Here is a 25444-nt window from a genome sequence, read left to right as displayed (position 1 = left end):
GAACCTTCAAGGCATCTAGGTTAGCACACATACTTTTCATCTCCTAGGGAGTTTTCCCCTTTATTGGCAAGTAAAGGAAAAGATAAATAATTAAGTCACAATTTTCTGACTTTTATTCTACTCCCAAACTGATATTTAGTTCCCATACCCATCTAATTTGTAAACTATGCAAAATTGTTTGAGTTTATTTTTTTGAGGGGGAGGAAGCTTGACTGATTTATTATATTTCCATGAGATGTCACTAATAATTTCAAATCCACGAACTTAGATAGGAAGTAAGAAACTGCAAAATGGGGTATGTGGTCTCCTCATTATATGACATTGTGTGTTGCAAACATTGTTTAGAGTCTCATTTTGTTTAATATGGGCGTGTGATTTCTGGACACACAGGGTTGTTTAAAAATGGTAGGAAGTATGCCCTGTGAGTCCCTTTGCTTAAAATGACAGGATTAATATTAATGTAGCACTACGTACAGGTGCACAGCTGTGGGATTTTAGAGCTCTGTATTTCATTTCTGTAAACTAGCTGGTTCCAAGACCTCTGATTAATCAGACTCACCACTGACAGCTCAGATCATGATTTTCACAACTGGCACCACAACACCAATTTGCCTACTGTGTTTCTCAAACCCCACCTTTCCTCTTAATCCCTTTTTACCCTTTCCTCCTGGGAGAACCTCGCACTTTTCACATAGGAGAGAGAATGTGCTATATTAAAAAAAAAAAAAAAAAAATGAAGATTTATGTCTGTTGCCATTGCAACAGATAAGCAACCAGACAGGTCTTTGGACCAGGAGCAGTTTCAGGCCTCCTTCCCTTTAATAATGAGTCATTGCCTCAGCTTTTGTAAATTTGTGAGGGCTCAGTGGCTGTCTCTCATCTGATCAGGGGCATTTCTGAACACAAGGACAGCTCAGTCTGGTCAAATAACTGACACAAAACTTACGAGAGACTGCGGGCTTTCCTCCTAATGAGCAGAAGGCAGATATGTGACCCTAGGACCAGGTGGAAGTGTGAAAGACTATGCAGCACACAGGAGCTCACATGTGCTCCTCGCTGGTTGAGCGCTGGGCCACCCTTGTCCCTGCCCCAGGAGTGAGAGGGTAAACCGAATATCCACTCCTACCCCGGAGAGAAAAATGAATTGGTTAAGAAGTATCAACCTTTTCTTCCCTGCAAGGACCCTCCTCTTGCTCAGTCCCCATAGTATGGGTCCTTGAAGGCGCTTAATTGCAGTTAGAGCAGCAAGAATGGCCTGGGAGATTTTTAAAACTATTCCGATTCCCAGGCCACAGCCCGGCCATTCAATGAGACTCCGAGGGAGATGAGCATTGATGACCACAACAAAAAATATTTAGATAACTCGAATGCGCAGCCAAGTTTGAGAACCAGCGGGCCAGCCTGAGCCAGCGTGAGCAGGAATCAGCTTGGCGCCTGACACGGAGATGAAGCTCTCTTCTCCCAAAGGACGCTTAGGAGACGGTTGTTGCTGCAAAGGGGAGAAAAGAAAGAAAGAGAAAGGAAGGGAGACAAAGTTGCGCGCTTCGTGTCTCTCTCCAAGCGGAGGGAGCCTCCACCCGCCCCGGGGCAGCCCGCGCCGGCACCTGCGGCTCAGGGCTCAGGGCGGCGCGAGGTCGGTCCCCAGGCCTGGGGGACTGGGCGGGGTCGGGCGGCCCGAGGGAACTACGGGGCGGCGCGTCAGTAGCCCCAGGCGTGGGCCGTGGGCCCCAAGGGAGGCGGCTGCTGCTGCAGGGTGGAGAGAAATTTGGGGCGCAAAAGGGAGCGGGCTCCGCGCAGGTGGCGCTCGCAGTCCCAGCCCAGGTTAGCCAATCGCGGGCTCAAGCGCAGCCTGGCGGCGGCGGTATCCGAGCGCCGGGCTCTGGCTGGAGCCTGCGGAGGCAAAGGCGCCGCCGACAGCGAGCTCCCCGAAGGCTGCAGGGAGGCCCGGCGGCGAGAGGCGCGGCAGCGAGCTCGGGGCGCCGGGGCATCGCCGGCCGGGAGAGGCGGGCTCGGCATGGGCAAGAAGTGGAGGGAGGCGGCGGAGGTGGAGCGGGGCTGCTCCGACCGCGAGGACGGCGCCGACAGCCGCCGGTGCAGCCGCAACACCAGCCGGGGCAGGTTCGCCGAGTCGTGGAAAAGGTTAAGTTCCAAGCAGGGGTCCACCAAGCGCGCGGGGCTCCCGTCGCAGCAGACGCCGGTGAGTGCCCGGGGAGCCCCGGGTCTCTCCTTCCCTCGCCCTCCGCGCGCGGCTCGAGCCCTTTCCATGGTGCTGAACTTGCCTCCTCGGGGGCTCCGCCAGGGAACTTGTGGAGCCGCTTCTGATTAAAAAAATTTAAAAAGTAGAGGCTGCGAGGAGGGACAGGAAGGGATGACTTCCCTTTCTTCAGCCACGGAGAGCCCCCTGACGCCTCTGGTGTCTCTGTAAAAATGGAAAACATGCGCGAGAGGCGAGGGGCTCCCTGTCAGATCCTCAGAGTTTTGCGAATGGCGGAGGGTGCGGGAGGCCGAGGGGGTGGTGTGACTGTGGGCACGTCCCGGTCGTGTCCCGAGGTGCTCGGCATGGGCTGAGTTAGGGCGGAATGGGGAGGGCATGCCAAATTTTTATTCTCTGAGCAGTTGCTCTTTTCCACCCCCCCCCCCACTATGTTAATGGGTGCTTTCGATTATTTGCAGAATATCATTTGCATGAAGAAAACAGCAAAAATATCACAGGTGCTTATAATCCTACTGTTAACATGTAACAACACAGTTTTCCCATGTGTCAGCTCCTCCTCAATGTCCAATTAGTGCAACAGAAGCACTCGTCAGTGAAATTAACGTAGGCATCGCATGTAGAGGAGTACAGTTGGTAAAAACTTCAGCCACAATTGCATTTTTACTGTTTAAATATGAGCTCTTTTCCGTCAGCCCGGGAGGGGAGAACTCTGTTCTAAAAGAGAGTCCAGAGCTGCCCTGTTGCTCACAGGGAAGGAGAACACACCACTTTTAACTTCTAAAATATTGAAGACATCAGTGTGCGTGTGTGCGTGTGTGTGTGTGTACTCATGTTTTACATACAGAGCAGTTGACACCAAATATTGCGCAGCGAAGGGAAACTGAACTAATTAAAAGAGGAGATGGTTCACAAGCATTGGACTTCACAGCATAAAGAATGTTACGCTGCCGTTTCTGACCAGGGTCATCATCGAGGGATCAAAACTAATACCTGAAAAGCAGGGCGTTTACAACCTTACTTCAGCAGAATGAAATGCAAACACCTTATGACTGATGGTGTGTTTAGTTTGTTTGCTTGTTCACAGGAACTACAAGCAGGACATGTCATTAACCTTGAAATATTTTCTGTAATATTTAGTGAGTTTTGTGAGTTTTTTATTTATTTAAATGTGGATATAGAACATTTAAGTGCAATTGATTTTATTGCAGGCATGGAACTGTAGACTTGAAAATATTTTTAAAAGGATATTACTATTCTGAAGATAGGTTTTTCTGAAATAAATTATGTAGAAAATATAAAGTGAATGACTTCTGGTTTCTATCAGTTATGTGAACTGAGAATTAATTGTATCCCCCTTTTAAGGGAAAGTCTAAGTATTATTCTAAGTAACTTATGTTGCTTCTTTGATTCTGCTCAACAGGTGTGTGCAGAGTCTGTATCAGGAACATATAAAACCTTCACATAACTATAACTTGGGTTAAGGAGCTCACAGGTTTGTTACCTAGAATAAAGATGTGGGGGAGAGAGGACATAATAGGATACCATGACAACCAGAAGGCATCTGAAAAAGTAACTGACCTCTTGTTTACCTGATGAAGGTGCTCTATTTTTCTGCAGTACTTGCTCACTGAAACATTAATAATTCAGTCAAAAACCAGTTATGGCAAAAGCCCGAGCTTATTCTCATATTGCATGACAAGTTTGATATTGATTTTGTTTTAAAAAATCTCATAAGTGCTCCTAACCATGATTTTAATTACCAGATTTAAAACACACACACGAAGATAATGAGGTTTTTAAACAAGATTTGATTCCATTAGTTGTTAACAAAGACTTTCTACTTCATTTGTAAGAGAGACACCCCACTTATTTATGCAAACAGGAGAGAGGGGATAATAATGTTTGCTGCAGATATGCTTTGTACAAGTTTTAATCTTCAAAGTATGATCTCCCCCCCCTTTTAAAGTGAGCTGGTGCTATTTTCAACTTATTGTATTTCATGCAAAAAAATAGCTTAAACTATAGAGCAGGAAGCGATTAAAGCAACTAATATGACTAATGCTGCTTTTTATTTATTCTTATTTATAAATAAGGTGTTTGTGGTGTGGCTTTGGGTCTTACTCATTTTGTGCTATACTCAGAAATATTGTGGCATCCATCCTGATAAAAATTATGTGAAGATTTTAACTCTTTTCTCTGAAGACAAAATAGATAAATGTGTAAGAATTTAGTTAATAATAAAAACTGTGAGCTTTCTTACATCTTCCTTTCTTTTGAGAATGTGAAATGATTATATAGTTTTAGTAACGTCGCCTTTGTTACTCCCTTCTTTGCTATAGTTAGGGTCATGAAATCACTACCAGTTCACATTATTCCCAGGGAACAACACAGTCCATGACTTTCTTCCCACTGGGAAAAATTGCATTATTTTTCATGTTAATGAACAACTAAGCATGCATACATCATCATTAATGGGAGAGATTTTCTCTAGCAAGGAGAGGTCTGCTATATTCTTGGTCATCTAGAAAGTACTTTTCTGATCCGAGTCATAGTGTTTTTGTGTGTGAAGAGTAGGGGAGGTCTGTTTGAATCAACCTTTGTAATTAGATTTCCTACGTACTTATCACTAAGTATGTTATGGTTTTCTTAGAGATTTCTCAGAGGTTGGTTTGGCCCCATGATTTTAATGCCACTATTAGAAATCAAAACGTTGCATTTCTGGCATTCTCTTTCGTACTCAGAAAGGTGGTCTCCTGGTGTTCTTATGGAGCAAGGTAGGCCTTGGTAGGACAGTGTGTGCAGTCCCTGCCACAGCTCCCCGGGGTCTGCTTCTGTTCTGGCACCAGGCAGAAGCTGCACCACCCTGTGCAACAGCTGGAGGAAAGGGCAGCTGTTCCGAGCCACAACAGTGGTATGTAAAGGGTGTGTTTTCAAGTTCTGGGCCACAATCATAGGTATGTCTAACAAAGCAATTCTTGATGACTTCAAAAATATTGTTTTCACTTTTATAATTCAAGAAATACTCTTCTCTCCCCTTATTTTACACCTTATGGTTGACAGTGTAAGCTTTAATCCAGGACTCTACTATTCCAATTGCATTCCAGATAGTAAAATTCTGACAGAGTGAAGTAGGATTTAATCATATTTACTCCTTGGAATTTGTTCCTCTCTGAAAGTGGGTCATAGTTTATTTTTTTTTAATCTAAAAACAGTGTTTTTTAGCAAATGTACTTTTATGTTAGTTTTATAGGTATATTAGTATGAAATAGTATATATTTGAATTTTGGATATGAAATTAAGTTTATGAATATTAATGTGTTATATCATGTCTCTGTTGAATTGGTCAATAGGCATAAAAGTAATTTAAAATGTCTTTGATTCCTTTCCATATTATCTGAATTTCATATTTCTCCTTGAAGTGTTGTTCTTGTTACTCCTGCTATTTGTTTTAATTTTATCTACATAGAAATGCATGGAGATCTATTGAAAGGTGATTCAGCAAGTGCTGTCTGGTGTTACAAGTATCAAATGCTCACCTCAGCATGTATGCATTTTTAATTTTGAAAGGTGATTACCTTCTGTAGTCCCACTACTATTTAAAGGCTTGTTTTCAAATAGTTGCAGATTTAATTTAACCTCCAAGTAAATGGTGTGTAAAAATAAAAAATAAAAAAAGAGAAACATTTCTGAGGGAGTGAAATGACGGAGCTGTAATTACAGTTGTTTTTCAGCCTTAAGTGGCATGCTTGCTTCCACTAATGCCATAATTACCCTTACCAGCAAGCGCCAACCACAGAACATCACACCTTGTGCAGACAGGTGAGCAACTGAGAGTGTGTAGAAACCACAGTGAGTGTACAGAAGCTGCAGTGCTGCAAAGTAGAAAAGTCCAGTTTGGCTGGGAACCAAATTCATTCTTCCCACAGCTGTTTGAGATGTTATGTGTGCAGGATTCCATGCACAAACCTGTTTCCATTTCTGAGGCTGACTTCCTCCTTCAGGCCTAGTAGGTGACTTCTGGCTCTTCCAGATCCAGTTTTGAAGCTGGATTCTTCAAGATCTTAAAATAAATGAGGAACAGTGAGTCAAAGGCAGGGCTAATGTCAGAAAAACTCATCTCCAAACCAATGGCCTATTTGAGGATGGTGTGGATGGTAGATCCCTAGGTGGCTGTAGTAGAAACAACAGCAAGTTGGAGAGAAGAATCCTGTTTTCCTTTTTCGGTGCCTGATGTGCTATTGCAGTGTCATTAAACCCTTAATAGTTTGTTCTTGTGACACAAAGGGCTCTCCTGGTGGAAGCAGAATGAATCCCCTGGGGCACTTGTCCATTACTGAATAAACCGTTTCTTGACAGGTTGATTTTTGTCTACTGTCCTTTACTCACTGTATTAAAAAACTAAAAAAGAGATGATGTTTTATTGCTCAGGAATACAGATGTGTTCTCCTGTCATTGTGAGGTTTTCGATGGGGGAAAAAAGCCATTTTCTGATCATGGTTCATTTCGTTTAAACATTTCTGAAATGCCATCTTTTCCCTAGTAATTAATATAACAACCGACAAGCTTTTTCTCATCAATCATGGCAAATTAAAATTTAATTTGGCTTCATCATTAGTTTGAGGGCCATGAATATATCAGGTGGCAAATGAGTAATTCAGATATTTTAAGTTTTGAGAAGTAAAATATCCTTGTATGACGATAGTTTTAAATGTGTTTTCAATTATTTAAAAACATATTAGAACAGTTCCTCCTGCTATTATTTTGTGAGATATTTAAAAAACAGAATCATTAAAATCACTTATAAATAGTAGGAAAACATTATATTCATCTGTTCTGACCAGATGTGATGGGCTGTGCATTGGCTTTACTTTTTGTTTCTTTCATGTGCAAAAACAAAAGAGAGCTGGTGGAGCAAAAATGGAAGGATGACAGAGAACGTTTTTTATTTTTTATTTATTTATTTATTTTAAAAAAATATATCTTTATTGATTTCAGAGAGAGGAAGGAAGAGGGAGAGAGAGAGATAGAAACATCAATGATGAGAGAGTTGTTGATTGAGCCCGCAACCCGGGCATGTGCCCTGACCAGGAATCCAACCCCAATCGCCTGGATCCTAGGTCAACGCTCAACTGCTGAGCCACGCCCGGCTGGGCCAGAGAACGTTTTTTAAAAAAACTTGTATTCATCTAACATTTGCTGGGTAGTTAGGAAAGGTGAGGCACCATGGTAGGTACTGGACAACTACCCTAATAGAAATGGTGGTTTAATACAGGACAGGTAGGCAAAGCAACAAGACAGAGACGTGTAGAGCCGAGCTTTATAGTCAGAGCGCAGTAGAGCAGAGCTTAAAGTAGTTGATGCCTCGGAAGGATGAGAATAAGACGCTGAGATAAAAAGTTCCCTCGACCTGGTGCTTGATTCTGAAAAGATGAGAAAGAAAAGGAGTTGCTTGGATTTGGAAATTTGGAAAGAAGTCAATAACACCTTTCTGAGAGTCATTATTGCCCTCTTTCCAGGTCTTGCTTAGTACATGTTTAGTCTGCAATGTTAGTGAGCAATTCAATGTTATCATGTAAAAATATGCACTTTTATGAAAATTTGGTTTTTTAATTCAGAGATTGCTAAAGTGTTACTTTGTATCATTGACCTATCCAAATACCTCAATACTTTGATTTCTCCAAATAACTCAAGGGATGTGAGAAATTTCTCAGGTGTCAGGAAGGTGGGAATCGCTACTTTAGTTGTCCCAAAGACAGGTTTTTAACTTCAGGAGTTGACATGAGAAACAACCCGTCCATGCGTTCACCATTGTGGGTATGCATATTCCTTCACAGTGCCTTTCTAGAATACCAGAACTTCAACTACAAAATAGTCACATATAAGGGCACACATGCATGGCGATAACCAGCTAGGCTTTGTCCCCTTCGGAGGCTTAGTTTTCTAGGACTTCTCTGGGAATGAACTTTATAATGGTGAGATTAGGAAGGGGGACTGTACTGGATAAATGACCCCAAGAGGCTCCATTTGAATGCAGTTCGGCCCTACTTTGGGAGCTCTGTAATTAATTTTAGAGAACAGTATGGTAGCTTTGAGTCAAGCAGATCTAGACTGGAATCCTGGCTCTGTCAGTTATTAGCTGTGTGGCCACAGGCAAATTATATTCCTGTGCCTCTTTTCTCCCAATTCTGTCAGGAGGATTCCTTCTTCCTTCCCACTGTTTAATATTTCCTCAAGTGTTCTTCTTTTTAAATTGATTTTTAGAGAGAGGGGGAGGAAAAGGGAGAGAGAGAGAAAACATCAATGTGAGAGCGAAACATGGACTGCCTGCCTCCTGCACACCCCCTACTGGGGACCCAGCCACAACCCAGACCTGTGCCCTGACCAACCTATTAAGCCACACCAGGCAGGGCAAGTGTTCTTTTTAATAGTGAAAAAGTATTTATTTTTATTTAAAATTTAAATAGTCTCAAATATTCAAAAACAACAAAATATTATGGAAAAAATCCACATACACATGACACACATGACACACATTAAATCAATGTTAACAATTTGACATATTTTATTTATATCTTTTTCAAGAGTAAAGTGTTATACAGCTGAAATGTCTCCCTACCATTCTCTTGATTCTTTCTCCAAAGGTAAGAAATATTCTGAACTTGAGGATCTTTGGTCTTATATAGGTTTATTTATTTTTTTTAAAATCTCTGCTACATATATATTTATAAAGATGTGTAAGTAATTTTTAAAATTTTACATAAATTCTTTTGCAATTTTCTTTGTTCACTCAACATTGTATATTTTGAGGTATATCAATCATATAGATAATTATCTATATTACATCAGATGTTGCCTATTATTTTAGTATCTGTTTGTACCACAGGTAATTTATTTAATATTTACTTAACTTACTCATTACCTTACCAGCAACAGATTTACTTTATTTCCCTTTCTTTTTTTTCTTCTTTTCTTTTTGCTATTTCAAACAGCATTATGAACATCTTTGTACTTGTCTCTTTGGTTCTTAATTTGCAAATACTTTTGACAGATTATAGACTCAGGAACTGAGCTTGCTTTTTGGAAGACATAAGGACAAGGGCTTCTTCTCTAGAGTTGTTTTGCACCAGAGAAAGGTCAAGCTTGTTTAGCTCCCAACCTCAAGAGTCAAAGTTTGCAAGAGGCTGAAGGGAAATGGTGCTGGCTTTCTGCTTTAAGACTATATTGACACTCAGATCAGACAGACTTGATTTCCAGTTTGACTTGGGCCATTAATTGGTTTTGCAACTTAGTCTTTCTGGGTCTCAGGGCCTTCATCATAAAATGAAGATGGGAATACCTGCGCCCAGGATGAGCTGTGAACATTAAGTGATGTGTACAGCTAGTTCAGTGTCTGACAAGAGCTACTTGTTGAATGGAACGCCACCTAACTATGGTATTAACTAGAGGTGTTACAGCAAATACCAGAAGCAGAAGTTGCCTTTGCTTGATGGGGAAGTGCTGTTTGTGGTCTTTAATTCTTCTGAAATTAGAATGCTGTTGGTTACAGCCAAGATGTAATATAAGGCTAATGCTTGTTTGTATTGGGCTTCTAATTGGGTGTTAAAAATATTTTTGAAGATAAAATCAGCTTGTCTTCTTCAAGATGATTGTTTTTTGCAGTAGATCCTGGTCCTTGAAATGTCATTATTCTATGTCTTTAATGGAGATGACTTTGACAGTTTGAGATAAAATGTGACATCTATACCATATTGACATATAGGATGCTCTTTGCTTTGGTATTTTTATCATTGAGTTCTTTATCTTATGAAATAAATTATGATTATAAAATTATTTTCTCCATAAACCTTATGACTTTTGGGATAAAATGCTATTTAAAATAGTTAAGGAAAATTCAAACATATATAGCAATAGAGGGAGTAGTATAATAAACCCTATGTACTCATAACCCAGCTTCAACAATTATCCAACTGTGACAAGTCTTCCTTCATCTATGCCCCTATCTTCTATTTCTTCCCTCCCCACTATGTTATTTAAAAGCAAATGCCATATAAATATCACTTCATCTAAAAAAAATCCGAAAGATAAAGACTCCTTATTAAAATGAAATTTAAACAAATTAATACTTTCCTAATACCTTCATATAATAAGTTAGGATCACATTTCCTTGATGCTCTCATAACTCTCTTTTTTTTACCCACAGTTTCTTTGAATTGACACATAAAAATAGTTTTTTGTTTTAGTCTATAGTTTCCCTCCTCCTGATCATTTTTTTTCCTGTTGAAAATTATTTGTTAAAAAAATTTATCTGTCCTGTATAGTTCCCCAAATTCTATATTTTGCTGAATACATCCCAATGGTGTTACCTTACCATTAGGATATGACAAGGTAACTACCTTACCAGTTCACTGTGATCTGGTAGTTTGACAAACGCACTTGGTCAGTTTTTATTTTTTCGGCAAGAACACTTCATAGGTATTCTGGTTGCCTCTCATTTTAAGTATTAGCTGCCACTGATGATCATTGCCTAGAGGGGTTGGAAACTTTTTTATGCAAAGGACCAAATAGTAAATATTTTAGGTTTTGAGCACCATTACGTCTCTTAGAACTACTCAACTCTGCTGTTATAGCTCAAAAGCAGCTATAGACATTATGTGAATAAGTGGGCATGGCTGTGTACCAATACAACTTTACAAATAAACATTGAAATTTGAATTTCATATAATTTTTACATGTTGTGAAATATTATTGTAGTTTTGATTGTTAAGAACCGTTTAAGAATGTGAATATTATTTTTAGCTCTTGGTCTAAGAAAAAAACGGGCCATGGACTGGATTTGGCCCATGGAGTTTGCTGATCCTTGGTCAGATCCATTTGCTTCATTAAGGCATTGTAAAATGGTGATAGTATGAATTTTTCTTTCCTTTTTCATTTATTAGGTGAACTATTTTTACAAATAGAAACCCCCCTCATCAAGTATTTGCTTATCCTGAATTGTAATTCATACAGTTAAGTCAAGGTAAATGCTTGAGAGAGACAATTTCTGAAAAGTTGAACTAGTAATAATAGAATCTTTGTGGTGGCATTGATCTGTAAGGCCTTAGATTTTAATTGGGTCACTGTGTTCAGTTAACTCTCAGCAAATATTTGACTCGTTTTTCATGGAGTCCAGTTAAACTATCATTAAGAAATAGAATATGTAAAAATATATTATCTAACTGTTGTAGGTGGCAGGAATGGGACCAAGTGTCTGACCAGTGGGGTCAAACCAGACCTGGGTTCAGCAACCTTGGTACTTGTGTCCTGGCTAGGAAAGAATTCATAGCCAAGACTCCAACTATAAGAGAACATTTATTTATAAAATCACAGAGTTAGAAAAAGTAATTTGTGGAAGAAATTGGCTGAGGAAACAAGTTATAGAGGCAAAGGAGGGGCCCTTGGAGCTTGAGAGTGAAGAAGCTAATGGTAACTCACCTGGGGGAGGAGGAGAGGGAGGGGGAAGAGGAGAGGGAGGGGGAAGAGGAGACGGAGGGAGGAGAAGTTGAGTCTCTCTTTTTAAAAACATGCCTATTTATTTTTTTATTGAAATATATTTGACATACAACATTGTGTAAATTTAAGGTGTACAACATGTTAATCTGATACATTTATATATTATAAGATCATTCACTATAAAACAAAACAAATTCTGACCAAATTACTGGAAATGAACTGAAGAAGCACGTATGTCAAAAGAAGCCTTTTATCTTTAAAACAACAGTTGATAGTAATTTCCTAGAGTCCCAGACTGTGATTCCCTAAGCCACAGCAAATTGGGCAATGAACAATTAAACTGTAAAACTTCAGGAAAGCAGCAAGTGGATTGTTTTCCCTAGAACATCTGTCACATGACAGAAGACACGCCTTGTTGAACTTGGGAAAATTTTCAAGGTGTATGAAGCCTCTAGATTGGGAGAGTAGAGAGCTTGGGAGTGAGAGATGCCCTGGCCTGGAGCTGCTGTTTCCCTGTTTTCCTATCTCAAGTCAGAGAGAAAGAAAAAGAGAAAGAGAGGGAGTGTGAAGGAGGGAAAGAGGGAGAGAGGGAGGGAGGGAGGGAAGAGAGAGAGAAGGGGATGGGAGAGAAGGGAGGGGGGAGGGGAGTATGGATGGGTAGATAGAGATAAAAGTGTTCTAACTATAGCATTTGTAGCAGGTGTTCTTGGGCTATGTTATCAACAATAGCCAGTCATTTGTTATTACAGGGAATGTTTTGAACTTGAAATTTCAGCAAGTGTTCAGAATTAGAGGAAAATAAACAGATATATGTAGATATACAATTGATGGAAACTGTTTAAGTAGTGGGATATGAAAGCCCAGAATTCTGCAGTTGGTCACCAGCGGCTGCAGAGAAGTACCAGTGCAGCATGGAACAGAAACCGGAGAAAGCTGCAGTCCACGTCCACAGCCAGGCAAAAGGACCAAGACGAAGACAAGAGATTCAGACCCTAACTCAGGAGAGAGACGTTTCCCTTTATCATTTCTGACTAAGGGTTTTCTGTGGCTAATAGCTATGTATTATTATTATTATTATTACAACTGGTACATGTGATTAACTTTAAAGTAATTGGGGAGTTACCTTTATTCATTTCATTCCCTTTTTGCTGTCTTTATACTGTGAAGTCTGTCACAAAAGAAGCCCTTCAGGAATTATTGAGAGGAAGGAGCATGATGGGACCCGACAGACATTCCTTGTCACCAGCCCCTTGCCCACTGGAAGTGCCAGTGTCGGAATAAGATCTATTCCCATTTGTGTTGACTTTATATCACAAAGTTGCCCTTCTATGTAAAGACACATTTTGAACAAAAAGATTAACTTTAAGATTGCTTTTGTTCTGATTATCAGCAGCCATCTTGAGGGAAATAAAGATGAGTTTTACGCAGTTACAAGTATTAGATACCCTAGCACTAAAGAAAATTAGTTTTCTTTAAAAGATAAACAATAATGATTCAAGTTACCCGAGCCTAGAACAAAGTGGGAATGATTTTGGTTGCAGCTACAAAAAGAGCTCATTGTTTAAAAGGTGCATGGAGGTAACTATAGAAAGCAGTGGTAACAGTAACTAAAACAAGAGCTTAATTCATGTTATGAAGACCACATACTCCGAATAAACAGACTATGAAAAATGAATGTAGGAGGAACCAGTGATAAACAATGGCTAAGCCCTACTTTTATCTCGTTACCCATGAAGTAGTTGGGGGAGGGTTTTTTTAATTTTGCAGCCCTACCATATGTTGTATAACTGGTGCCTTTGGGTCCACTGATGGAGACAGCCGACTAAGCTGGTGTGATCACATCACAGTCCTGCACTGATCTGAGGAGTGAGGTAATCCTCAGGATATTGTGTTACCACATAGTTTGTGAATCATACACATTGTAAAAGCTTTGGAAGGCCGGGCATTATTTCTTCTTCTTGGGGAAAATGTCTGAGTGTCTGACATAACCTTAGATATACCTGGAGTATAATCTAGTCCAGTGACTTTCAACCTTTTTCATCTTCTGCACACATACACTAATTACTAAAATTTGGCAGCACACCAAAAATTATGTTTTGCTAATCTGATAAAAAAAATAGGTATAATTTTTATTCATTCACACTGGATGGCTATTGTGTTGTCATCTTTTTTACTTCACAATCTGAGGGAAAAGAGGTCAGTGCCCCTCACTAGTCAGATATTGCATGTTTTAAAAATTCTTGCAGCACACGGTGTGCCGTGGCACACTGGTTGAAAATCGCTGATCTAGTCCTTTGGTTTAGGATCCCATTTAGGACAAGGAATGTATTTCATTCATCAGTGTATTTCAGATCTTACTCAGTGCCTGGCATGCTGTGAAAACTCGGTACTTGTGTGTGGAGTAAGTGAAAGAACATGGTGAAAATGCCCTAGACTTAGGTGTTTTATATCCTGGACAGAGAAACAATGAAGAAAGGGGGGAAAATGAACATTATATTGGTATTTTTAAATACCAGGCACTTTCAATGATTTCTCCTGTAATCTTCTCAACATCATCCTGCGGTAGGTTTTATTTGGAGGCCCAAAGCACAGAAGAAGAAACTCAATGTCAGAGACATCTAGTAAGTGTTAACCAGAATCGCTGGGAAATGGTAGAGATAGAATTCAAATGCACATTCTGTGCTTTTTTTCTATACTCTGTTGACTTGTGAATTAGGGATAAGGTGATTAAAAGAGTATAAACAAAGTTTATACGTGTCTTTTTCCTCACAAAGGTGATTTGTTCATGGAGGTACCTTAGAGGTTGCAATGGATGATGCCACTACTCAGGGGAGAACTAAATAATGAAAGCAATGGAACTATATTGTCGTCAGCAAGCAAGCTTAGTTCAAGGAATAAACTATTGAATGAAGAAGGAAAAACATGGTACATGGTATTTTTGATGCTACTTCTCTTAATATTGTTCAGTGAAAAGAGGGTAATATAATTGTATTTACATGATTGTAAGACTTTATTTTTTTCATTATTTTTAACATGTTGAATCATTTACATATCTTTTTAAGTTTTAAATAAACTCAGGTTATTTTATGTATATGCCAGTGAAAACCAAATCTAGAACACTTTAAATATGAACAAAACTTGAGTATAAAACCCTTGTTAAATAGGTTCTCTTTGTGTGTGCGAGTGTGTGTGTGTGTGTGTGTATGATCTAATATTCGACAAATGTGACAAATAAGAGTTAAATAAGAACCTTCACTGGGAGTTTAATTTGAAAAAGTAATTACCTTGGTTTATTGTCAGGTCAGAATAGATTCGGGCCAAAACGCTGTGTCTTCAATACACTTGCATCAAATGGGAATTGGTGTTTATAACAATGCCCTTAGCCAAGATGTTATAGTCAGATGTAGGAGAAAATGGATTTATGTTCCATGCTTTCTACTTATTAAGGCAAGAAACTGAACAAAGATTAAGAAGAGACATGTTCCATTACAGTGGGTGAAAAAAGTGAGCGGATAATGAACTAGAAAAATCACATAATGGAAATGTCCCCTTTCACAAGCATTCCTATTTAATCTGCCTGTGTGTGTAAGAAGTATATGCCTATAGTCTCACAACCAGGGATATTTGAAATCTAATTAGGATGCTGACTTTTGCTGCAAATCTAAATAATGACCATACAATTGAAGAGCTTCCATTTATTCTTCTCCGGTCTCTGGGACACTGACTGGGGGGGATGACAGTGCTGGTCGGGATATCTGAGAAGCAACATGTGCCCACCCTCTTCAAGACTGGTTATCATGAGAAAAGGAAGAAAGTGAACATTTGCTATATGCTTAGCATTTTGTTAGACTTTTTAATATTTATAGCATTTTATATGTTATATGTGTTATGTCATTCAAACCATGCACCAACCTGATTAAGTAAGAACGATTTTCATTTTACCAAGTTCCAGCCCCCCTGGAGCTAATCCTCCAGTGAGGGCTGACAGAAGATGCACAGAGGAGCAAGTCACTGCGTAATAAAATGTCTGGTGATTATAGGGACCGTGAGGGGGAATTGAGCCAGGCAGAGAGGTAGAAAGCGAGAGGAGCACTGTGTACCTAGAGGGAATGTATTGGCGTGTGAGGCGGACGTCAGAACAAAGCAAGGGAACAGGCAGTGGAGGTCCCTGGGGAAGGATGTTCCGGGCAGAGACCACAGCAAGCACAGGTGTCCTCTGGGGGAGGAGTGTCTGAGGAACAAGGGGAAGGCCAAAGATGCAGGAGCAGAGTGAGCCAGGTGAGGGGGAGGAGATAAAGATTCGAACCCGGGCCTGTCTGACTCAGCCTGTGTCCACAATGTTCCCTTTCCACCACAATGAACTGGGGAGATGGGTACCAACTAGAGAGTGGCACGGGAAGTTAGAAACAACTCCACGTTGCTGGAGAGACTCTACGTGTTGTAAAAAACCAAGAACAGGATAGCAAGATGTTTTTTCTTGGAGGCAGAATGACACAGGCTCTTGGGCTTAGGCTCTAGGATATAAATAAGTGTGGATTTGCAAATTAAAACTGCAAAGAGCAATGACATGGGAATGTTAGTAATAGTTACACATATTGAACTCTATGTGCCAAAGCTGTTCTGTGAGGTTTACATTTACTGAATCATTTATTCCTTATAATAACCTCCATTGTACCCATTTTACATATGGTGAAACTGAGGCATAGAGATGTTAAAGAATTTGCCCCATGTCATGGAGTTTAAGTTTGAAATCAGGCTGCCTGGCTCTACATTCTGTACTCCTAAGTAGCAGGCAGAAAATGTAGAGTGATTTTTCTTACATTCTTTTTTATCTCTATCCATCACTTCCCTGAAAGATGGAGCAAAGATTGACAGATGAGCTATCAGGAAAAAAAAAAATCACTCTTTTTCCTCTGAAGAAGAGAAAAGGAAGCTTGGGAGGAATGAGTTGGAGGGGAGGTGGTGGAGACACACATTTAATCAAAGTATTTTCTCATCCTAGTTTTCCTCTGGCTTGTGGCCAGGGTGAAAGTTTGATTAACCAAAGAGGTACAATACTATGTACATAGTAGGTCCTCAATAAGGAACCCATTAAATCTGCTTCAAAATGTTCTTTATATTAAACTAAGCCAAGAAGCCAGTTATTGAAACCTGGGGCAATTTGATGATTATAATATAATATATTCATAATGTGCTCAACCATTAGAAGAAGCCATGAGAGAGTATAAATTTGTTCTTGTTATTGCTCTGTTTAAAAATTTGTGTTTTCCAATAACCACAACTTTTAGGCTTGTTTCACTTGCAAATTTGTCTGATGAAACATGGCAGAACATCAGAACAAGTAGTTTTAGATTAAATTTGTCAAGGTCTGCAGAGATACATTAATGAAAAATAATCTGAAGAAACTCAACGATGAAGCGGTAAAACTGTTCATTGAAATGCATAACTGATTTTAAACAGCAACTGCACTAGGAAAGGATTCCCAACCCTGCTGGCCATCTAAACCACCTGGGGACTCGCCACTGTACCTGTGAACTTTCTGTCTCTGTGGCAAAGCTGGGAACACTATACAGCTCATTCTTGAACAACACTTGGGTCCAAACTGCCCGGGTCAATCGAGCTGCTAGAGTCAACTGGAAAAAAATTCTTCATAGAAGTGGACCTGTGCAATTCAATCTTGCATTGTTCAAGGGGCAACTATACTTTGAAAAGATCCCCGGGTGGTTTAGATAATAACCCACATTTAGATACTATTATTTTAATAATTGTTACCTGTGATGGTGATTCTTAGTGTTAGCACATATCAGAATCATCCGAAGGGGTCCTGTGGGTGGGTGTTTCTAACTAAATAGACCCGAGGAATGGTCTGAGAATTTACATTTTGAACAAGTTTCCCTAACGTGGGGGCTGGCTGCCGTATCTGGGAGACTCCATGGTACAGTCCAGAATCACTGTCCACCTAAGAAAAAGTTATGAGTAAGGCCCATCATTGCTCTAAGGTACAGTAGCCCCCCAGCATAGTTTTGCTTTCCGCAGTTTCAGTTACCTATAGTCAACTGCGATCTGAAAAAATTAAGTGGAAAATTCCAAAAATAAACAATTCTTAAGTTTTAACTTGCATTCCATTCTGAGTAGTGTGGTGAAATCTCACCATCCTGCTCCCAGCTCCTGAATCATCCCTTTGTCTAGCTTCTCCCAGCTACACAGGCTGCCCGCCCATTAGTCACTTAGTAGCCAATTATCAGACTGACTGTCATGGTAGAGCAGTGAAGGGGTTCCAGTAACCTTTATTTTACATAATAATGGCCCTGAAGTGCGAGAGCAGTGATGCTGGCAGTCGGGAGATGCCAGAGAGGAACTGTGGACTTTAGGTGAACAGGTGAAAGTTCTCAATTTAATAAGGAAAGAAAAAAATTGTACACTGCGGTTGCTAAGATCTAAGGTAAGAACAAACCTTCCATTCGTGAAATAAGATATTTTGAGAGAGACCACATTCACATAACTTTTATTACAGTATACTGTTATAATTATTCTATTTTATTAGTTATTGTTAGTCTTTCACTGTGCCTGATTTAAAAGTTAAACTTTATCAGAGGTATGTATGCATAGGAAAACATAAGTAGACAAAGGGTCTAGTACCGTCCTGGTTTCAGGCATCCTCTGGGGGTTTTGGAACATCTCCCTTGTGGATAAGGGGGAATGCTTTCAGTCAGCTCTGTTTATGGTTTTGGCGAGTTTGTGAATAATGGGCTAGCAAGGGCAATAATAATTTACTAAACAAAGCCTTTGATCGAGTTCTAGACTAAGAACCTCTGAAATAACCTAGTTTCACGGGATTGGAAAAAGTAGAGGTGGGAAAGTAATCTTTTATCCAAGGATGAGATCAGATTTAAGAGCAGATATAAACAGAAATAAGCAGACTTTTCTCAAGACGGAGAAAGAGAAACACAGGCAGGCATACCTTGGAGGTATTGTGGGTTTGGTTCCAGACCACTGCTATAAAGCAAGTAGTAAACATTGTGCTAGTGGAGGATCTTGCCTTTAATTTGTAAAAAAAAGAGCAACATCTGTGAAATGAAATAAAATGAGATATGTCTGTAGTGAACTACCTCTGGGATTAGGTCTGGAAATATCTTTTCCTTAGCACTAGCTAATGCCTTATAACTGTGAATACAGTGCTAAATCATTCAGTGAACTTAGATCCTAAATTGTTCCAAGTAAGGAAATGCCAAATTAGTAGGAATACATTTAGGAAGCTCTTCACAACAAAACCTGTGGTAGTGAGGAGCAGCTGCATAATTTGTGGAGCCCAGTGCAAAATGAAAGTGCAGGCCCATGTTCAGAAATTAAGAATTCTGAGATGGCATCAAACAACTTATGGAGGCCCTGTGTGACTAAAAGGGTCTCATAGCCATGAAGCCAGCTCTGGGTATAATCAAAAGGGCTTCAAAAGATTTGGAGTTAAGAGCTAGATTTGAATTCCATCCTTGACACTCTGTATTATCAGCAGCAACATACTTTTGCCCCTCAGTGGCTTGATATGTAGAGTTTGGTAAATAACCCTTACTTTCAAAATGTACCGAGAGAAGCAGTTAGGTAATATGTGGAAGTCCCTATGGTCGTGTATGGCATCGAGAAGATAATAAATAAATAAATAAATAAATAAATAAATAAATAAATAAATAAATAATAAGAATTAGCAGGACTGGAGAGATATTGACTTCCCCATTATATCATGTCTTATATTCTTACAAAGCTGATTCATTAAACAAATGTTTGTTGATTGCTTATAAACTGCTACATAGTATCTTAGGTGCTGGACTCTCCAAGTTCCTTAAGCAGGTCATTGTCTAGAGGGAGACACAGCCAACAGACAAGTAGATGAAAACATAATTGTGAAATACAAAGTGCAATGGAAGAAAATAAATGGCATAAGAGGTATGGAACAGCCTCTCCGAAGAGGTGGCAATTAAACTGCTACAATCTAAAGGTGCAGGAAAATTCAGTTATGGGAAGAGCATCCCATGTGGAGAGAAGAGCATATGCACAGCCTCTTAAACCAGAAAGGCTTTAATATGTTTGAGGAACTAAAAGAGGACCAGTAGGCCGCAGCCAGAGAATGAGCTAAAATGTGCTGGGAGATGAAATAAGGAGGAACATAGTGCCAGATATGTAGCCCCCATGGGTCAAAGTAAGACACTGGATTTTATTCTAAGCATGGTGGAAACCAGTGAGCAGTGAAATAATGTGAGCTGATAGATATTGTTAAACTCTCTCCAAATGCTTTGTGGACAATAGTTGGGATAGGAAAAAGACAGGTTGTGAGAGACTATTGTGGAAAACATGGTGAGAAATGATGATGGCCTGGACCAGCTTGAGGCAGTGGAAATGGGAAGAAATTGACTGATTTTCTAATGTATGTTAGTAGTAGAGGCAACTGGGTTTGCAGTTGGGATCCATGTGAGTGTAAAGAGAGACAAAGGAATCCAGAATGGATTCCATGTCTCTGGGTTGGGCAACAGAGTGAATGGTAATATTCACAGAAATCATGAAGACAAGAAGGAAAATGGGCTTTGGATAAAAGTCAAAAGCCCAGTTTGGAACATACTGATTTTTAGATGGTGGTATGAAGTTGGTTAGTGAAATATATGTGACTGGAATCTAGAAAGGAAGTCAGAAGTACAGATAACCTGGGTGTTATCCTTTTATAGATGGTATTAAAGCCCTGGGAATAAATGATGTTAATTTGGATGACATAGAGAGATGGTAGGGGGGTCCAGGCAAGAATCTTGTGGATTTATTTGGTAGAGGGGCCATCTAAGGAAACAGAGAGCAAACAGAGATGTATATAGTCAATGATGTCACAGAGGCTGAGAGAGAAGGGTCTTTCAGGGAAGATGTGACTGTGACTGAGAGGGTTGAATGCTGCTGAGATGGTCAGGAAGATACTAAAGAGCCTGGTGCATTTGCCAATTTAGATTCTTTGTGAATTTGCCAAGAGCATTTTGGTTACAGTAATGGGGACGGAAGCCAGATGGTGGAGGCTGAAGAGGTAGAGGAGACAGCGTGTGTACTTAATAGTTTGAGAAGTTCAGTGTATAAGAGAGCAGAAAAAATGGGATGGGCACCAGGAAGGACATGTGCAATCAAGGCCCTTTTTTTTTTTTTAAGATGAACACCACCAGGATATGTTTGTGTGTTGATAGGAATGATACATACAAGAATACCTCGAAAATATTGTGGGTTTGGTTCCAGACCACAGCAATAAAGTGTGTCATAATCTTCTTGCTGGTGCAGGGCTGTGCTTCAATTTGTAAAACATGCAACATGTATGAATACAATAGAATGAAGTGCAATAAAATGTGCTATGCCTGTAGATTGTAGAAGGAAAGAATGATGATGGAAGAGAAGGGACACCTGTAAGATAGAAAGTCACGGAGGAGGCTGGAAGGAATGGGTCTTCTATAAAATTCTGCAAAAAAGCAGAGTCACTTTCTGAATATAAGAAGACACCAGGGTAAACCTGTCATTATCAATAATATTTGAAGTATGTCCTACCTTATGATATTTCTTATATTTGGAGTATTTTACTTGTCTTGTATGCTTGTTCTCTGTTTGTCTCCTTGGCTTGCCAGCCTGCAGAGGAAGAAAACTTGTCTAATTTACCTGACACCTAGCACAGTACTTTGGCCTAAGTGCCATCCAAATGAGTTTCCTGAAATGTTGTAGTTGGGAGAACTTCCTCTCCCAACTATTGTCCACAAAGCACTCAAGATCTCAGCTCAGCCAGCTTAATTTCATTTAGCCCCTTTTTTCAACTTGTCCCAGACAAGGTAGAAATATTACTGGGTTTGAAGAAAGGCAAATGAAGGAAGTAGGTTAGTTACACGTAGGCTTGGTTGACATCTTAATAATTTTAACCTCATTAAGAAAATATTGCTTCTCTGGGTTATGAAATTGGGGGCTGAGGCTAAGATTTAGGAAGAAATAAACTGTCAGAAATAGTAGAGAAATAGTAAATGGATTCGGCAAAACTGTCCCCATATTGCTAATATCCTGGATCATCCTATTAGATTTCTTCAAACTATATGTACCCCTTAAGTTTCATAGCCAAAAGGTATAATGTACATTATTTTTTGTTTATATCTAGAAGAGCATAGATAATGTTTTCTAACCACAGAGGTTCAGTAATGAGGCATAAAATATTGAGAGAAAACAAACTTAAGCTACTTTCATGGTGCGAGGCTTTGTTTGGTCCTGGAAGACTGTTTTGTAGATAATGGTGACAGTAAATTGTTCTGAGAAAACAAAGGAAAACTCAGGAAATGCTGGGGGTTTTCATTGTTTAGACAGAGCGTTTATTTCTCCTGTACTCTGGTCACATTTGCAAATAGTCTTAAAAAGATGAATCTTGAAAACAAAAATGGCAAAATTTTAATTGATTGTTAAAGGGTAGTTCATAAAAAATAATAATTTCTACTTAAGGGTATTTTTCTGGCCATCTTCATGGGATCTTCCTGTTTATCTCTTTCTTATAATGTTTTCAGCTTAAAGTTATTGGTCAAAAAGTGAAAAATTGCTGCAAATGTGAGAAATGAACCTAATGTAAATGAAAGCAATTTGCTCACAGCAGGGAATGGAGTTTTACTCTGGGTTTTTGCTTTGGTGAGCAAGTGATGGTAGATGGAAATGAAAGTGCTGGGAAATGAACAAAACTCTTATCAGCTATGTAAGGGATTGTCATAGGATACATTTGTTTAGCTTGCTGGGCTGAGATTTAGACAGAGTAGATTTTTGCTTTGTAGGTACTGCATCTTGATATGGTAATATGAGTGTGGGGGACGCTTCAGAGGTCACCTATCTTAACTGAGGGTATGTAATGAGCTGATGAAGGTTTAAAAATGATTCTTAAATCTTCCCTGAACAAAAAGGTATCCGAGTTGCTATCATGTATCAGTTGTTTTGAAGGTTCAGAGATACTGGCAAATATCAAATGTGTGTGTTTTAATTATCAGCTAAATTATTTTCAAAACGTGTTTCTAAGAAACTAAGCATAGCAAAATGACATGGATTCAGCCAAACGTCTCTCATTTGTCGCCCTTTTAATTTCAGTGATCACGGAAGTGTTTTGAGCGAATTTGGAAGTCTTTGGGGGTAGACTACTAGAAAAATGTGTCAAATGATGTTATTTGTGAAGTATAAGGGGCAGTGACTTTTCAAACTATATTTGGTAAGACCCCAGGTTTTTACAAAATGTGTATTGGGATTCCTTGGGAAACTAGACATGTGGTCAAGGGGTCATTCCCATTTATTTACCACTAGGTCTAGTAGTGAAGAGATTGAGGCCTGGCAAAGGCAGAAGGGTCCCTTGAGTCAGAAGAGTAGAAAGCCATCGCCCTAAGTAACACAAGCAGGGGGCATTGCTTGCTGTGAGTGTCTATTTAGAACTGTATAGATAGTCAGTCACATTCTCCTTCACCATCGAAAATACTGGCTCCTTTCTTCCTCTTTTCCTGTCAGTGTGACGTCAGAATAGTCATGGTTCCTGCTTGGCCGTGTATTATCATTTCTGTGACTTTGCTGCCTCACTCCCTCCAGGGCACCCTTTACGCGTGGGCTCCAAGCGCCGCCCTGAGAGAAGGAGGGGTTTGCACAGGCAGATGAGCTCATGGTTCATTAGGTGGTTCTCTCACGGAGGACGTGCCAGCAGAAAGCCCCGGAGCATCCCTGCCCTCAGTGTTTCCTTCAGGCGCCCGCTAGCTCTTTCCTGTTCCCGTTCCCTCCCTACCAGACTCTCCACCCACACCGCCCACCTTGTGATGCCTCAGATCCCTGCTGTTCCCTCCTCCTTATGTACAGTGATGTGAGGCGAGGCACATAGCTAATGTTTATGAAGGTTTTAAATACGGACACAATAAAACTGTTATATAAAACGAGACGTAGCAGGATATTTTAAGTGTAAGGATGTATAACCAATTGAACTGTGAATTACTAATCACATAATTCATGATTTGATTTTAAAGAATAGTCTCGTTTGATTTCACTGAATTGAATGAACCTTGGGAGATTTAATGGTCAAAGAGCATCAGAATTATACTTGGAATATATATCTGACCAAAATATGAGCATAGTACCATTATGCTCACCTTCATTATGGGGTAGAAATCATTTGTCTACTTTTATTATGAGAAGAAAATAAGCCAAATTGAGACTATTTGTATCAGAAATTTTTAATAGTATATTTCAATTTTTTTTTATTGTGGTAAAATATACAACATTTTTGAGTGACATTCGCTACATTCACATTGTTATATCAGAACTTTTAAGGGAACATATTTTGTGACTTGTATTTCTGGTTCCAAATTTTAATTGCAAATGTTCTGATTTTTTTTAATTTTTTTTTTACTACTTACCCAATTATGAAAATTAAACTAAGAGAATTCACAATGTATGGCCAACAGAAATGAACTGACTTGATACTTGACTGATTTTTCAACTTACTCAAGAATAAATTATCCGAGAACTCTGTTTCTTAGGTAAGAAGACTACAAGTTTGCAAACAAACAGATAAAAACACCACTTGACAATATGTTGTCTTCTACACATTTGAAGAAATTTCTCAGTCTTGAAATATCTGAATAGTTACTTGATTTCTGTGTCCTTTGGGGGGTATGGTTTTTAATGCAAAAAAATGAGTCTTTCAAAATCTACAAATATCCACACATTATTACAACTATAAATAATTACTGTACTTCATTAAATTCTATCAGTAAGGCCTTTTCTGTTTACTAGTCCTGCAAGTTATTTTAGAAGAAAAATTGCCTTAGGAAGTAGAGTCTATATTAGGATGAGCAATACTCATAAAGGCCCTGACGTTTTACATTTTATAATGGCTTTTTAGTTTTATTTTCTTCAGTTTTGCATCCACTACTATGTGTTTTCATACTTTCTTTTCCAGTTCATATCATTATAACGATGTTAACATTTGCTAAGTGCCTATGGTTCTCAAAGCATTATGTACTCTATATATTGCATTGTTAGAGCCCTTTAGGAATCCTTTTAAGTTGGGGAGGAGGGATCAGTTTCAGTGGCATTTTATAGACTGAGATATTTAACTTCTCTGAGGTCATTGGTGGAGACTGATTAGTTCCTGATTGCTCAGGACCTCTCCCCCTTTCCTAACAACACAGGAATACCATTTCCCTCTAGATATAGCCTGCTAGGGATGTTGTGAGGGACCCATCAACCCTGGTCATGGGGCAGGTATGAGACCTAAAGCACTATATTGAAACTTAATCATTACTGTATTGGTGTCCTGCAGCTAATGTAATAACCACAACTACATAGTTTAAGACAACAGCAATTTATTCTCTTGTGGTTCTGGAGTCGAACTCTGAAATCAAGGTGTGGGCGGGGCCACACTCCCTACAGAGACCAAGGGGAACACCTGTTCCTTGCCTTTTCCAGCTTCTGGTGGCTGTTGGCATTCCTTGGTTTATAGCCACATCAATCCTGTTTCCATCTCCATGGTCATGTTTCCTGTTTCCTCTTCTGTCTGGGTCAGATTTAACTTGGCATCTCTCTTGTAAGGACACTTGTGATTTCATTTAGGTCCCACCCAGGTAATCCAGGATAATTTTCCCATTTTAAGATCCTTAACTCAATTACATCTGCAACCCCCCCCCCCCCCCCAAATAATGTGATATTTGCAGGTTCCAGTGATTAATTAGGATCTTATAT

General features: G+C 39.5%; 1 protein-coding gene across 5 annotated transcripts in view; it reads left to right on the top strand.

The window, feature by feature from the left end:
- The first annotated feature begins 2014 nt into the window (after window positions 1-2014).
- The window catches only part of TRPM3 (transient receptor potential cation channel subfamily M member 3), a 656939-nt gene continuing 633509 nt past the window's right edge, over window positions 2015-25444 (top strand). For all 5 annotated transcript variants that reach the window (XM_087823176.1, XM_087823170.1, XM_087823177.1 and 2 more), the window contains exon 1: window positions 2015-2197. In XM_087823176.1, coding sequence (XP_087679302.1) covers window positions 2015-2197 — 183 coding nt within the window. The remainder of the gene's footprint in view (window positions 2198-25444) is intronic.

The sequence above is a fragment of the Miniopterus natalensis genome, chromosome 12, assembly GCF_054644295.1.
Source record: "Miniopterus natalensis isolate mMinNat1 chromosome 12, mMinNat1.hap1, whole genome shotgun sequence".
Lineage (NCBI taxonomy): Eukaryota > Metazoa > Chordata > Mammalia > Chiroptera > Miniopteridae > Miniopterus > Miniopterus natalensis.
Note: the sequence above shows the minus strand (reverse complement) of the source record. Positions and strands in the feature narration are given on the sequence as shown.